Source organism: Poromitra crassiceps, assembly GCF_964638095.1.
Source record: "Poromitra crassiceps genome assembly, chromosome: 4".
Lineage (NCBI taxonomy): Eukaryota > Metazoa > Chordata > Actinopteri > Beryciformes > Melamphaidae > Poromitra > Poromitra crassiceps.
In genome coordinates, this window is record NC_139626.1 from 77290382 (window position 1) to 77307629 (window position 17248).

The 17248-nt window shown below is 45.2% G+C and overlaps 1 protein-coding gene across 1 annotated transcript in view; it reads right to left on the reverse strand.

Annotated features, from left to right (window-relative positions):
• Positions 1-16842, reverse strand: part of LOC310775953 (uncharacterized protein) — a gene marked incomplete at its 3' end in the record, with an annotated part of 62385 nt that extends 45543 nt beyond the window's left edge. The window contains exons 1-2 of the mRNA XM_083636075.1: positions 16800-16842; positions 11982-12077 (exon numbers count right to left, since the gene is read on the reverse strand). Coding sequence (XP_083492201.1) covers positions 11982-12055 — 74 coding nt within the window. The 5' untranslated portion in view covers positions 12056-12077; positions 16800-16842. The remainder of the gene's footprint in view (positions 1-11981; positions 12078-16799) is intronic.
• Between the last annotated feature and the right edge of the window lie 406 nt (positions 16843-17248).

Below are 17248 nucleotides of genomic sequence, written 5' to 3' on the forward strand. Positions count from 1 at the left end.
CCAGCCAGGTCACTATACTGTACTGCAGGATGCTTACTCCAGCCAGGTCACTATACTGTACTGCAGGATGCTTACTCCAGCCAGGTCACTGTACTGCAGGATGCTTACTCCAGCCAGGTCACTGTACTGTACTACAGGATGCTTACTCCAGCCAGGTCACTGTACTGCAGGATGCTTACTCCAGCCAGGTCACTATACTGTACTGTAGGATGCTTACTCCAGCCAGGTCACTATACTGTACTGCAGGATGCTTACTCCAGCCAGGTCACTGTACTGTACTACAGGATGCTTACTCCAGCCAGGTCACTGTACTGCACGATGCTTACTCCAGCCAGGTCACTATACTGTACTGCCGGATGCTTACTCCAGCCAGGTCACTATACTGTACTGCAGATTGCTTACTCCAGCCAGGTCACTGTACTGCAGGATGCTTACTCCAGCCAGGTCACTATACTGTACTGTAGGATGCTTACTCCAGCCAGGTCACTATACTGTACTGCAGGATGCTTACTCCAGCCAGGTCACTATACTGTACTGCAGGATGCTTACTCCAGCCAGGTCACTATACTGTACTGTAGGATGCTTACTCCAGCCAGGTCACTATACTGTACTGCAGGATGCTTACTCCAGCCAGGTCACTATACTGTACTGCAGGATGCTTACTCCAGCCAGGTCATAATACTGTACTGCAGGATGCTTACTCCAGCCAGGTCACTATACTGTACTGCAGGATGCTTACTCCATCTAGGTCACTATACTGTACTGCAGGATGCTTACTCCAGCCAGGTCACTATACTGTACTGCAGCATGCTTACTCCAGCCAGGTCACTATACTGTAATGCAGGATGCTTACTCCATCTAGGTCACTATACTGTACTGCAGGATGCTTACTCCAGCCAGGTCACTATACTGTACTGCCGGATGCTTACTCCAGCCAGGTCACTATACTGTACTGCAGGATGCTTACTCCAGCCAGGTCACTATACTGTACTGCAGGATGCTTACTCCAGCCAGGTCACTATACTGTACTGCAGGATGCTTACTCCAGCCAGGTCACTATACTGTACTGCAGGATGCTTACTCCAGCCAGGTCACTGTACTGCAGGATGCTTACTCCAGCCAGGTCACTGTACTGCAGGATGCTTACTCCAGCCAGGTCACTATACTGTACTGTCAGATGCTTACTCCAGCCAGGTCACTATACTGTACTGCAGGATGCTTACTCCAGCCAGGTCACTATACTGTACTGCAGGATGCTTACTCCAGCCAGGTCACTGTACTGCAGGATGCTTACTCCAGCCAGGTCACTATACTGTACTGCAGGATGCTTACTCCAGCCAGGTCACTGTACTGCAGGATGCTTACTCCAGCCAGGTCGCTGTACTGTACTACAGGATGCTTACTCCAGCCAGGTCACTGTACTGCAGGATGCTTACTCCAGCCAGGTCACTATACTGTACTGCAGATTGCTTACTCCAGCCAGGTCACTGTACTGCAGGATGCTTACTCCAGCCAGGTCACTATACTGTACTGTAGGATGCTTACTCCAGCCAGGTCACTATACTGTACTGCAGGATGCTTACTCCAGCCAGGTCACTGTACTGTACTGCAGGATGCTTACTCCAGCCAGGTCACTATACTGTACTACAGGATGCTTACTCCAGCCAGGTCACTGTACTGTACTGCAGGATGCTTACTCCAGCCAGGTCACTGTACTGTAGGATGCTTACTCCAGCCAGGTCACTATACTGTACTACAGGATGCTTACTCCAGCCAGGTCACTATACTCTACTGCAGGATGCTTACTCCAGCCAGGTCACTATACTGTACTGCAGGATGCTTACTCCAGCCAGGTCACTGTACTGTACTGCAGGATGCTTACTCCAGCCAGGTCACTGTACTGTACTGCAGGATGCTTACTCCAGCCAGGTCACTATACTGTACTGCAGGATGCTTACTCCAGCCAGGTCACTATACTGTACTGCAGGATGCTTACTCCAGCCAGGTCACTATACTGTACTGCAGGATGCTTACTCCAGCCTGGTCACTGTACTGCAGGATGCTTACTCCAGCCAGGTCACTGTACTGTACTACAGGATGCTTACTCCAGCCAGGTCACTGTACTGCAGGATGCTTACTCCAGCCAGGTCACTATACTGTACTGCAGGATGCTTACTCCAGCCAGGTCACTATACTCTACTGCAGGATGCTTACTCCAGCCAGGTCACTATACTGTACTGCAGGATGCTTACTCCAGCCAGGTCACTATACTGTACTGCAGGATGCTTACTCCAGCCAGGTCACTATACTGTACTGCAGGATGCTTACTCCAGCCAGGTCACTGTACTGCAGGATGCTTACTCCAGCCAGGTCACTGTACTGCAGGATGCTTACTCCAGCCAGGTCACTATACTGTACTGTCGGATGCTTACTCCAGCCAGGTCACTATACTGTACTGCAGGATGCTTACTCCAGCCAGGTCACTATACTGTACTGCAGGATGCTTACTCCAGCCAGGTCACTATACTGTACTGCAGGATGCTTACTCCAGCCAGGTCACTGTACTGCAGGATGCTTACTCCAGCCAGGTCACTGTACTGTACTACAGGATGCTTACTCCAGCTATGTCACTGTACTGCAGGATGCTTACTCCAGCCAGGTCACTATACTGTACTGCAGATTGCTTACTCCAGCCAGGTCACTGTACTGCAGGATGCTTACTCCAGCCAGGTCACTATACTGTACTGTAGGATGCTTACTCCAGCCAGGTCACTATACTGTACTGCAGGATGCTTACTCCAGCCAGGTCACTGTACTGTACTGCAGGATGCTTACTCCAGCCAGGTCACTATACTGTACTGCAGGATGCTTACTCCAGCCAGGTCACTGTACTGCAGGATGCTTACTCCAGCCAGGTCACTGTACTGTACTACAGGATGCTTACTCCAGCCAGGTCACTGTACTGCAGGATGCTTACTCCAGCCAGGTCACTATACTGTACTGCAGATTGCTTACTCCAGCCAGGTCACTGTACTGCAGGATGCTTACTCCAGCCAGGTCACTATACTGTACTGTAGGATGCTTACTCCAGCCAGGTCACTATACTGTACTGCAGGATGCTTACTCCAGCCAGGTCACTGTACTGTACTGCAGGATGCTTACTCCAGCCAGGTCACTATACTGTACTACAGGATGCTTACTCCAGCCAGGTCACTATACTCTACTGCAGGATGCTTACTCCAGCCAGGTCACTATACTGTACTGCAGGATGCTTACTCCAGCCAGGTCACTGTACTGTACTGCAGGATGCTTACTCCAGCCAGGTCACTGTACTGTAGGATGCTTACTCCAGCCAGGTCACTATACTGTACTACAGGATGCTTACTCCAGCCAGGTCACTATACTCTACTGCAGGATGCTTACTCCAGCCAGGTCACTATACTGTACTGCAGGATGCTTACTCCAGCCAGGTCACTGTACTGTACTGCAGGATGCTTACTCCAGCCAGGTCACTGTACTGTACTGCAGGATGCTTACTCCAGCCAGGTCACTATACTGTACTGCAGGATGCTTACTCCAGCCAGGTCACTATACTGTACTGCAGGATGCTTACTCCAGCCAGGTCACTATACTGTACTGCAGGATGCTTACTCCAGCCAGGTCACTGTACTGCAGGATGCTTACTCCAGCCAGGTCACTGTACTGTACTACAGGATGCTTACTCCAGCCAGGTCACTGTACTGCAGGATGCTTACTCCAGCCAGGTCACTATACTGTACTGCAGGATGCTTACTCCAGCCAGGTCACTATACTCTACTGCAGGATGCTTACTCCAGCCAGGTCACTATACTGTACTGCAGGATGCTTACTCCAGCCAGGTCACTATACTGTACTGCAGGATGCTTACTCCAGCCAGGTCACTATACTGTACTGCAGGATGCTTACTCCAGCCAGGTCACTGTACTGCAGGATGCTTACTCCAGCCAGGTCACTGTACTGCAGGATGCTTACTCCAGCCAGGTCACTATACTGTACTGTCGGATGCTTACTCCAGCCAGGTCACTATACTGTACTGCAGGATGCTTACTCCAGCCAGGTCACTATACTGTACTGCAGGATGCTTACTCCAGCCAGGTCACTATACTGTACTGCAGGATGCTTACTCCAGCCAGGTCACTGTACTGCAGGATGCTTACTCCAGCCAGGTCACTGTACTGTACTACAGGATGCTTACTCCAGCTATGTCACTGTACTGCAGGATGCTTACTCCAGCCAGGTCACTATACTGTACTGCAGATTGCTTACTCCAGCCAGGTCACTGTACTGCAGGATGCTTACTCCAGCCAGGTCACTATACTGTACTGTAGGATGCTTACTCCAGCCAGGTCACTATACTGTACTGCAGGATGCTTACTCCAGCCAGGTCACTGTACTGTACTGCAGGATGCTTACTCCAGCCAGGTCACTATACTGTACTGCAGGATGCTTACTCCAGCCAGGTCACTGTACTGCAGGATGCTTACTCCAGCCAGGTCACTGTACTGTACTACAGGATGCTTACTCCAGCCAGGTCACTGTACTGCAGGATGCTTACTCCAGCCAGGTCACTATACTGTACTGCAGATTGCTTACTCCAGCCAGGTCACTGTACTGCAGGATGCTTACTCCAGCCAGGTCACTATACTGTACTGTAGGATGCTTACTCCAGCCAGGTCACTATACTGTACTGCAGGATGCTTACTCCAGCCAGGTCACTGTACTGTACTGCAGGATGCTTACTCCAGCCAGGTCACTATACTGTACTACAGGATGCTTACTCCAGCCAGGTCACTATACTCTACTGCAGGATGCTTACTCCAGCCAGGTCACTATACTGTACTGCAGGATGCTTACTCCAGCCAGGTCACTGTACTGTACTGCAGGATGCTTACTCCAGCCAGGTCACTGTACTGTACTGCAGGATGCTTACTCCAGCCAGGTCACTATACTGTACTGCAGGATGCTTACTCCAGCCAGGTCACTATACTGTACTGCAGGATGCTTACTCCAGCCAGGTCACTATACTGTACTGCAGGATGCTTACTCCAGCCAGGTCACTGTACTGCAGGATGCTTACTCCAGCCAGGTCACTGTACTGTACTACAGGATGCTTACTCCAGCCAGGTCACTGTACTGCAGGATGCTTACTCCAGCCAGGTCACTATACTGTACTGCCGGATGCTTACTCCAGCCAGGTCACTATACTGTACTGCAGGATGCTTACTCCAGCCAGGTCACTATACTGTACTGCAGGATGCTTACTCCAGCCAGGTCACTATACTGTACTGCAGGATGCTTACTCCAGCCAGGTCACTATACTGTACTGCAGGATGCTTACTCCAGCCAGGTCACTATACTATACTGCAGGATGCTTACTCCAGCCAGGTCACTGTACTGCAGGATGCTTACTCCAGCCAGGTCACTGTACTGTACTACAGGATGCTTACTCCAGCCAGGTCACTGTACTGCAGGATGCTTACTCCAGCCAGGTCACTATACTGTACTGCAGATTGCTTACTCCAGCCAGGTCACTGTACTGCAGGATGCTTACTCCAGCCAGGTCACTATACTGTACTGTAGGATGCTTACTCCAGCCAGGTCACTATACTGTACTGCAGGATGCTTACTCCAGCCAGGTCACTGTACTGTACTGCAGGATGCTTACTCCAGCCAGGTCACTATACTGTACTACAGGATGCTTACTCCAGCCAGGTCACTATACTCTACTGCAGGATGCTTACTCCAGCCAGGTCACTATACTGTACTGCAGGATGCTTACTCCAGCCAGGTCACTGTACTGTACTGCAGGATGCTTACTCCAGCCAGGTCACTGTACTGTACTGCAGGATGCTTACTCCAGCCAGGTCACTATACTGTACTGCAGGATGCTTACTCCAGCCAGGTCACTATACTGTACTGCAGGATGCTTACTCCAGCCAGGTCACTATACTGTACTGCAGGATGCTTACTCCAGCCAGGTCACTGTACTGCAGGATGCTTACTCCAGCCAGGTCACTGTACTGTACTACAGGATGCTTACTCCAGCCAGGTCACTGTACTGCAGGATGCTTACTCCAGCCAGGTCACTATACTGTACTGTAGGATGCTTACTCCAGCCAGGTCACTATACTGTACTGCAGGATGCTTACTCCAGCCAGGTCACTGTACTGTACTACAGGATGCTTACTCCAGCCAGGTCACTGTACTGCACGATGCTTACTCCAGCCAGGTCACTATACTGTACTGCCGGATGCTTACTCCAGCCAGGTCACTATACTGTACTGCAGATTGCTTACTCCAGCCAGGTCACTGTACTGCAGGATGCTTACTCCAGCCAGGTCACTATACTGTACTGTAGGATGCTTACTCCAGCCAGGTCACTATACTGTACTGCAGGATGCTTACTCCAGCCAGGTCACTATACTGTACTGCAGGATGCTTACTCCAGCCAGGTCACTATACTGTACTGTAGGATGCTTACTCCAGCCAGGTCACTATACTGTACTGCAGGATGCTTACTCCAGCCAGGTCACTATACTGTACTGCAGGATGCTTACTCCAGCCAGGTCACTATACTGTACTGCAGGATGCTTACTCCAGCCAGGTCACTATACTGTACTGTAGGATGCTTACTCAGATTCAGATTCAGATTCATTTATTTAAAGAATGGGACTTTACACGTTAATGAACAGTACAGCCGTACAGTAAACATGCCAGGTTATAGCCTAAGGGCTAGTTTCCACCTTTAGTCCCATGGCAGGTTGATGTAATCATGAAAGAGAAAAATAATTAATAGTACAAAAAAGATTAATAGTACAGAAGGTTAGTAAAACCAAAAATGATTAAAACACACACAATTAATAGTACCAAAAAATTAATAGTACAAAAGTTTAGTAAAACCTAAAATGAATAAAACACACAGAGCATGCAGCGATATGTTAGGTGTGATCACATTGCTGATTTGATCTGAGCCATAGTTTCAGCTGGCCTTTGAAGGTGGCGAGACTAGGGCATTCTCTAATAAAGGGAGGTAGATTATTCCAGAGGGTGCTTCCCATGTAGGATAAGGTCTTCTGGCTAAAGGAAGTTTTTCTAAAGGGGACCTCACAGACCTTGTTCGTGATGGCCCGAGTGACACGGGTCGAGTTGGCGGTCGAACGATATTTGATGAAGTCAGCAAGAGGAGGCGGCGCCAGTCCATGTAGAACTTTGTATATTAGACAGGCAGAGGTGAAATTTCTAAAGTTCTCAAAACTTAGCATGTCATATTTACGTATGACATGACAGTGGTGATGAGAAAAGGGTTTTTTTATCTAGTATTTTCAAGGCTTTTTTATAAAGTAGTTCGGCTGGTTTGAGAGTGGTTACTCGTGTCAAAGACCAGCTAGTTATACAATAATTCAGATGCGAAAGGATCATCGAGTGTAAAAATAAAAACGCAGCGTCTGTGGACAGACAACTCCTTATTTGTCTGAAATTATACAGGTGGAATTTAATTTTTTTGGAGATCATTTTAACGTGGTTGCTGAACGTTAGGTTGGGGTCCAACATCACGCCTCAGTATTTAAACTCGTTAACCACAGATAATTCCTCTGACCCCAAGAAAACATTGGAGCGCGGAGGTGCAATGTTTCTTTTAGAAAAGAACATACAAACTGTTTTTTTTGCATTCAGCACGAGACAAGATTTAGTTAGCCATGTCTGGATATGAGAGAGAGCTGAAGATAAGACACGTGCCGCCTCCCCTGGGTTTTTAGCCCTTGTGAAGATAACTGTGTCGTCAGCATAAAGCTGGACATCTACATTAAAACAGTAATCAGGAAGATCATTAATGTACAAAGAAAAGAAAATTGGCCCCAAAATTGACCCTTGGGGGACCCCTACTGGACAGCTCAGGTAAGGGGAGCTGACACCGCCAACCACAGTGCACTGCTCCCGGTGAGACAGATATGATTCAACCCATTTAATGGCCTCAACAGAAAAATTGAAACTGGACAATTTAGAGAGGAGCACACTGTGGTTGACGGTGTCAAACGCCCTCTTAAGATCGAGGAACACAGCTCCCACACAACCATCCCTGTCCAAGGAGCCTTTTATTTTCTCCAAGAGCAGGACCAAAGCAGAGTCAGTTGAGTGATATGGACGAAAACCAAACTGCATGGGGTGCAAGGGGGTCTGGCTCGTCTCAAGAAATTCTATAAGTTGTTTAGCAACCCATTTTTCAATGATTTTAGAGATTATTGGTAAACTACTGATGGGTCTGAAGTTGTTCATGTCAGATTTATCACCAGCTTTGTAGATTGGGGTAACTGAGGCCAGTTTCCATGCCTTTGGGACGGTTGAGTGCTTGATGGATAAATTAACTAAATGCATAATAGGTGGCGCTAATGTCTCTTTATTTAACTTCAAGAAGCTGGTGTTAAGACCATAAACATCTTTAGCCTTAGAGCTGTTCAGAGCACTAATGATATCAATGACCTCAGGTACAGAAATTTCCTGGATGGTAAAAATTGGTACTCCATTGACTGTAGGGTTATTCACCATATTTACAGGGCATGTGGATACGCCAAACTGTTTCGAGATGTCATCAATAGATTTTATGAAGAAGGTGTTGAGTTTTTCTGCCAAGGTGACAGGGTTGCTCACCAGCCGGTTGTCAACCTTTAATTCCATAGCTTTAGTGTCCTGTTTCAGTTGTTTACCTGTCAGTTTATTAATATTTTGCCAAAAAAAATTGCTGTTCCCCCTTGCACTTTCCATAACAGTGATAAAAAAAGTTGGCTCCAGCCAGATCACTATACTATACTGCAGGATGCTTACTCCAGCCAGGTCACTATACTGTACTGCAGGATGCTTACTCCAGCCAGGTCACTATACTGTACTGTAGGATGCTTACTCCAGCCAGGTCACTATACTGTAATGCAGGATGCTTACTCCAGCCAGGTCACTATACTGCAGGATGCTTACTCCAGCCAGGTCACTATACTGTACTGCAGGATGCTTACTCCAGCCAGGTCACTATACTGCAGGATGCTTACTCCAGCCAGGTCACTATACTGCAGGATGCTTACTCCAGCCAGGTCACTATACTGTACTGCAGGATGCTTACTCCAGCCAGGTCACTATACTGTACTGCAGGATGCTTACTCCAGCCAGGTCACTGTACTGTACTGTAGGATGCGTACTCCAGCCAGGTCACTATACTGTACTGTAGGATGCGTACTCCAGCCAGGTCACTATACTGTACTGCAGGATGCTTACTCCAGCCAGGTCACTATACTGTACTGCATGATGCTTACTCCAGCCAGGTCACTATACTGTACTGCAGGATGCTTACTCCAGCCAGGTCACTATACTGTACTGCAGGATGCTTACTCCAGCCAGGTCACTATACTATACTGCAGGATGCTTACTCCAGCCAGGTCACTATACTGTACTGCAGGATGCTTACTCCAGCCAGGTCACTATACTGTACTGCAGGATGCTTACTCCAGCCAGGTCACTATACTGTACTGCAGGATGCTTACTCCAGCCAGGTCACTATACTGTACTGCAGGATGCTTACTCCAGCCAGGTCGCTATACTGTACTGTAGGATGCTTACTCCAGCCAGGTCACTGTACTGCAGGATGCTTACTCCAGCCAGGTCACTATATTGTACTGCAGGATGCTTACTCCAGCCAGATCACTATACTGTACTGCAGGATGCTTACTCCAGCCAGGTCACCATACTGTACTGCAGGATGCTTACTCCAGCCAGGTCACTATACTGTACTGCAGGATGCTTACTCCAGCCAGATCACTATACTGTACTGCAGGATGCTTACTCCAGGCAGGTCACTATACTGTACTGCAGGATGCTTACTCCAGCCAGATCACTATATTGTACTGCAGGATGCTTACTCCAGCCAGGTCACTATACTGTACTGCAGGATGCTTACTCCAGGCAGGTCACTATACTGTACTGCAGGATGCTTACTCCAGCCAGATCACTATATTGTACTGCAGGATGCTTACTCCAGCCAGATCACTATACTGTACTGCAGGATGCTTACTCCAGCCAGGTCACTATACTGTACTGCAGGATGCTTACTCCAGCCAGGTCACTATACTGTACTGCAGGATGCTTACTCCAGCCAGATCACTATAGTGTACTGCAGGATGCTTACTCCAGCCAGGTCACTATACTGTACTGCAGGATGCTTACTCCAGCCAGGTCACTATACTGCAGGACTGGCATCAGGGGAAGTGATCTGGAAATTAATGTGGCCAAAACAAAAGGACTCCTAATACAAATAAAATCACAGGGAACCAGTATCACTCCTGTCATACTCAATAACCAGCCTCAAGTCCAACACTTCAAGTAGCTAGGCACAGTTATTGCAATTCACAAACAACTGCAATATATTTGACACAGAAAGGGTAAACAGATAAGTGCAGATCCTCACACCCTCTACAGGCTAAACAGATAACTGCAGATCCTCACACCCTCTACAGCAGTGATACTCAACCCAATGCTGAGTATCACTGCTGTAAAGCCACATTTATGGTAAAATAAATAAATAAATAGCCTAAATAAAAATCTAAACTAATAAAAGGAGGAAAGGGATTTTTGGGGGGATTGTGGCTCTTGCAAAGATTTTTTTTTGGTCAATGTGGCTCCTGAGTTGGGCAAGGTTGAGTACCACTAACCTGACGCTGCCAGATGGACGGATTAGCTCCACATTACGTTTCACTAAACCAGTCGATCTGGGAATGCAGTAACCCGACCCGCTGACGGAGGCGGGCACTTTTTCCAAGCTACTTGGCAGGTGATTGGATAACCCATCTGTCTATCACCGCTGGTGCGTGTTAACTTCAACCAATCAGATCGCCATGCCTCTGACGTCACGTTTGCGACCGGAGGAAGCTGCCTGTGCCTGATCTCCGTGGTAGTCTATCATTGATTGAGTCCTCACCGTCCTCATCGTCGTAAAGTCGCCTTCGAAGCATGACGTTCAATTATAACGAACTAGTTGTGTGGCTTAGCCTTCCCAAATGTTGAGGGTCGTTTTTTAGAATTTAATACATAGAATTGGGAATGTTACATTTCATTCAGACTGTCTGTCACTTCCGCGGCGGCAGCCATGTTGACGACTGAAAAGAACTACAAAGACCATGTACCCACTACTTGCCCAGACGAGCCTAAGCCCGCCTAAGGCTGCCGCTGATTCGTCGAGCCGGCATGGTTCGGCCAATCATCTTAACTGCCTGTGCATGACAAGATGGATTACGTCGAGAGAATCTCTTTTGATCTCGTGAGGTTATCCATCTTGCAAGCAAGGTTAGAGTACCACTGCTCTACAGGCTAAACAGAGAACTGCAGATACCTCACACCCTCTACAGGCTAAACACATAACTGCAGATTGAGGCACCGTCAATCTAATCAGGGTCCAAAAGGCCAGCCAGAATATATTTAGACGGTTTTCATGGAATTGTGTTTGAAACCTCGCTTTATTTCCTGTCAGCTCCTTTATTAGCAAACACTGCAACAGGAAATAAGCTAGCGAAAATTTAGAATGTTTACGTTGTCAAGTTAAAACTGTCTATAAGACGTCTTTAATTTCCTGTGCCATACAGGCGTAGCACTCACAATGACTCAGGGAACACCTGTACTTTTATAAGATTTGCTCATCAGTGGATTTGTGACATCACTGGGATTTATGACATCACTGATGATGTCATCAGTGGATTTATGACATCCCTGATGACATCATCAGTGGGACAGACAGAGCCCGAACAAACAGAGCCCCAGCTCCCATTTATACTGATGATTTGGGAGAAGCCAAAGACAAATTTACTTTCTTAGTAATGCTAACAGACTAATGATGTCACTGCTGAGCTGTAATGATGTCACTGCTGAGCTCGAATGATGTCATGGACAGTAAGAGATCCTCATCTTACCTCTTAGCTTTGGTCGGGCTGTCATGTTCCCCAGACAGAGACAGCCGCTCCTCTCTCTCCTCACACTCACTCATAGTAGAGCCAACACGCCAACACCTTTACACACACACACACACACACACACACACACACACACACACACACACACACACACACACACACACACACACACACACACACACACACAGTTAGCTGGACTCAGTCATTACAACAAGCTTTCAAGATTGAAGATGATTTGAACAGCCATAGTGAGTAAACATGTTACAAAGGAGGAATGTGTCTTTGTGCAGTATGCAGCACAGCGATCACAGCAATAACAGAATATGGAGCAGACAGAAAGACAATCTTCAAATTATTAATTATAAAGTGCAAAGTAAAAGTCTTTTAAAGTGACATATAGAGGGGTCCATGTAAATTACCATGTAATTAATAAGTCCATGCAAAATGTCCAGTAAGTCCTTAAGGAACACTCCGCCGATTTTCAATCAGTTTGTATCAAATTACAAAATCAGTATCTAAAACTGTAAAAAAAGAAAAATAAAGATTGTTCACAAGTCCCAAACCTTCAACTCCAAGTCAAGTCTCAAGTCTTTTGAGGACGAGTATCAAGTCAAGTCTCAAGTCACTGTGTGTGTGACTTAAGTGTGACTCAAGTCCAAGTCTCAAGTCCATGTCCTCATCTCTGAGTGACATACATACCAGACATGGGACATGTCACTTTGGTCCAAGTCTCAAGTAAGTCCTAAGTCATTCGGTCCAAGTCTCAAGTGAGTCCCAAGTCATTTTGTTTTTTGCAAGTCAAGTCAAGTCACGTCACAGGTTCTATCAAGTCAAGTTAAGTCCCAAGTCAAGTCACTTTTTCCCTCCACCCATTATACTGCAGTCTTACCTTCCTTTATAAAGAGAAAAGACAAGGTACAGAATTAGTAGCCTACATGTGTAATAGTGATATTATTGACCAATTTATCTAACCTGTTCAAAAAATATGACAAATTAATTAAATTTGTATTATAATTAAATAAATGAAATCAAACAAAACAAAAGTCAAATAACTGCAACTTAAATAACTAATAACGTAAGTGCCTTCTCCATGAAAAAAAAATCCAGTGAGAGGAGTGTGACTGACAGCCAGTCATCCAACCATGACAATGCCATTTTCAGCTTGCACTCACAGTGCAGAGATAGACCTGCAGGTGGTGCCAAAACCCCTGTCCTTTTAACCTCTGACTGATAAGTGCGCTTTTTACAAGACACGTCCCTGACCTCTCGCCTCAAGATATCTGAATGAGGATGGGTTCTGTGGGTACCCACTTTCCAGACATGCCCACTTTATGCTAATCCCATGCAGTTTTTGGCAAAAACCATGAAGTGTTTTGCATGCAGTATAAATGTGTTATTTTTGCTTATTCTATTTCAGCAATCTTGGAATTGGATAAATGTAACTGGAAAGCTGAGACTTGTTGATTCAATGAGGCAAATTGTCTTCATGTGTGAAGATGTTAGTCCCTATAGTAGTCGTTTCATAAGACCATTTTTCTTGACCTCACTGTATAAAATGACACATCTTTGTTTGTTAGCACATTGTAGCTTACATGTTTCTGTATGTGTTGAGCCTGTTCTTTAGCAATAAGCTAATGTACGTAAATCTGTGGTCTTTATTGCCAGTACATTTATATTTTTTTAACATGTAAATTAGAAGGAGGGGGGCACTTCAAGTGTGGTCACCCAGGTGCACCTCACTGTGTTAATCTGGGACTGTATGTTATTTTTATTTTTTTTATAAATAAATAATTATGAGAGAGGTGCCCTTTTTCGGTTGTTGAGCACCTGCCCCCCAAAATGTCTGTGCACATCACTACACTTGCATACCGGATAACTTTACACAGACACTTGAAAAAGTTGAACAAGTTAATATTTTATATTTAATATTTAAACAGACACTCACAGAAGATGTGAGTTTCAGTGAGCTTTGCACAGAAACAGCCAGTAGAAAGTTTTTTCTACTTTTATGCTTTATGAGCCTGTACTTTTTTACTTTTACTTGAGTCAACAAGTTGAATCAGTAGCCTACTTCTACTTGTACCTATATTTTTTTTACACAAGTAGCCTAACTGTACTATAACTAAGTAAAGAATGTGTGTACTTTTCTCATCTCTGGTTCTGTGAACATTTGATATGAGGGTGCGGCCTCAGAACTTCAGGGGAAGTTAAGAAGTCTAGTCACTCTATCCTGTGTGTGCTCTAACCTGAGGCCAGAAACCACAGATCAGCTGATCTAGTTCTACTGTTCGTCCATTAGATGGAAACATTACCCACATCATCTACAGGGAACTAACCAGCAGAGCAGCACACAGACATGTACAGATGCATACAGGAGAAATTCAAATCACTTTAAAATTCAGTCACAGAGCGAGAATAAGAGAGTAGATGTCTCTGTCTGACGTCACATCACAGCTGTAATGTCTTTTTCTTTTTTTCTTTAACCTTTATTTAACCAGGTAAGTCATTAAGAACAATTTCTTATTTACATTGGCGACCTGGCAGAAGGCACAGCCTTTTGAGGGATAGGGGGTAGGGGATAAAATAAATACAAAGTTACTTAGAACAAATTAAAACACAAGTTAAAACACAGTTAAAAACATAGCAGACAGACAGAGCAAATAAAACAAACGCTTGGAGCAGACAGGCAGTGGATAAGAGTTAGTTTAGGAAGCAGTTGCAGGTGTCAGTGAATATGTCCATGATGGAGTCCTTGAAAGCTGACTTGGAGATGAAATTGACCAGTTTTAGTCTTTTTTGTAAGCCATTCCAGTCTGTGGGCACGGCAGAATGAAATGACGAATGACCGATTACAGGATGAGTTTTGGGGATTTTCAACAGGATGAGGTTAGCAGAACGGGTGTTGTAGGCAGCAGGTGCAATTTGCAGCAAACTACACAGGTAGTGACAGACCAAGGAGAGTTTTGTAGATTAGCATGAACCAGTGTATTTCACGACTGGTGTGCAAGGATGGCCAGTTTACAGAGGAATATAAAGTGCAGTGGTGAGTTCTGAAAGGGGCATTAGTAGTGAAACGGATGGCAGAGTGATAGATAACATCAAGCTTCTGCAGAGTAGTTTTGCAGGCAGATCAAAAAATGGTGTCACCATAGTCAAGCATGGGAAGAACTGTCATTTTAACCAGGGTGAGTCTAGCAGAGAGAGTAAATGAAGAGCGCATTCTATAGAGAAAGCCACTTTTTGATTTGACCTCAAACCAGTCTCTTACTGAGGTGGAGCATGTGACAGGAAGTTCCTCTTCCATTTTATTATAGCAAGAGATTTTACTGTCTTGTGATAACAGTTTTACTTTGCACTTCATGTTGTTATTTATTCTACTTAACATATTGCTTCATGTTGTAATTTGCTTCCTCAGCTCTTAGGCCTAGTTGAAAACAGGAAGTCAGTGTTACATTAAAATAGAGTTTCCACAATATTGTTGATGAAGCATCATAACTGAACACGTTACCAGGCCGTGCTGCTCGCAGCCCAGCCCCAGAAGTGACCCTACTACTGTACTTTGTATATATACTCATGCAGAACTAGGGTTACATAGCGTAGCCATAGGCAATAGGGGGGATGTAGTTACATTGTAACGGACCTGTAAAGTGGAGTGAGTCTATTCAACTGTAGTTCATATGTAGGTACATTGTAACAGACCTGTAAAGTGGAGTGAGTCTATTCAACTGTAGTTCATATGTAGGTACATGGAACCGGACCTGTAAAGTGGAGTGAGTCTGTTCAACTGTAGTTCATATGTAGTTACATGTTACCAGACCTGTAAAGTGGAGTGAGTCTATTCAACTGTAGGTCATATGTAGTTACATGGTACCGTACCCAGGTGGATTCAAACCACTGAACTTCTGATTGCAAAGCAGGCAGCTTTAACCACTCAGCCACGAGGGCTTTCCACATTTCATGGTCGAGTTTGAATGGATAACTGTATGTCAGTCAGATGTAGTTGTCACTTCATAGCTTTGTTATTATAAACAGAGACTTGGGGAACATATTTCTACTTTGTTAGTTGTAGATATGATTTTGTCCAGATTCCCATACAAAAATTAATAATATAATAATAATAAATAAATAAATAATAAATATATTAAAAATATAAATAGTCACATGAGCCATTTACAGCTTGTGTGTGTGTGTGTGTGTGGGGGGGGGGGGGGGGGGGGGGGGCTGACACAGCCACACTGCAAAAATTAACTACAGTTGAACAGACTCACTCCATTTTACAGGTATGTTACAATGTAACTACATATGAACTTAATTTATAACTATTGGTAATTACTGTGTAATTACATTTGGTGTTCATGTGTAATTACAAATAGGTCATATCTAACTAGGGTACCTTTAAAATAAAGGGTTACCCTTTTTTTTACTTAAGAAATGGTCCAAAAGCCTCGCAAGCATCACCACCACTAGGGTCCATTGGCATCACTGTCTGCTAGTGAGAGTAAAACAGAACAAGGTTTTTCCCTCAAACCTGCAGGCAGAAACCAACACAGCTAATTACTAACTAACTACTTGACACTTTCTATATGAACATGAAAACACATGTTGGAAAACCGTTAGAAGAGTGACATATTGTTTCTGCCCGTTTTGGGCCTAAACATCAGACAAACAGCCACACCTTTAACAGCTGCGTGTAGATTTCCCCCTGTCCTAGTTTAAATAACAGCTAATGGCAGGCAGTAACATTCACTAAAGATCTGCTGATAAGAGTCAGGAAAATAAGACTGACTGGAAGCTGTCAATAAACAGTTTTTACAATACCTTCAGCCGGAGAAAGTTATCTGCGTCACACTGAAGAAGGAAATGAACCCAGAGGGAGGAGCATGGATGTTTGGAGGAGGAGGCTTCTTCTCAAGTTTACTCTTTTCTTTTTTCTAGTTGGCAAAAAAAGTTAGTGCTGCAGGAAGTTGAATGTCCAAATATGGTTTGTTTGCCTGAAGAACACTTCCTGCTGCTGCTGACCTAACGTTACCTTTTGGTGAAGAAATGAATCTGCGCAGAGAGAGAGAGAGAGAGAGAGAGAGAGAGAGAGAGAGAGAGAGAGAGAGAGAGAAACAGAGAGAGAGAAACAGAGAGAGAGAAACAGAGAGAGAGTAACCGATCGTCACCAGGCTCTTCTCGGCGAGAAGAAGTTTTTGTTTTTGTAGAAACATTGCGGATTCACAATCTCACATATTTTAAGCCAATACAGAAGCTTTGCATCAGACAAT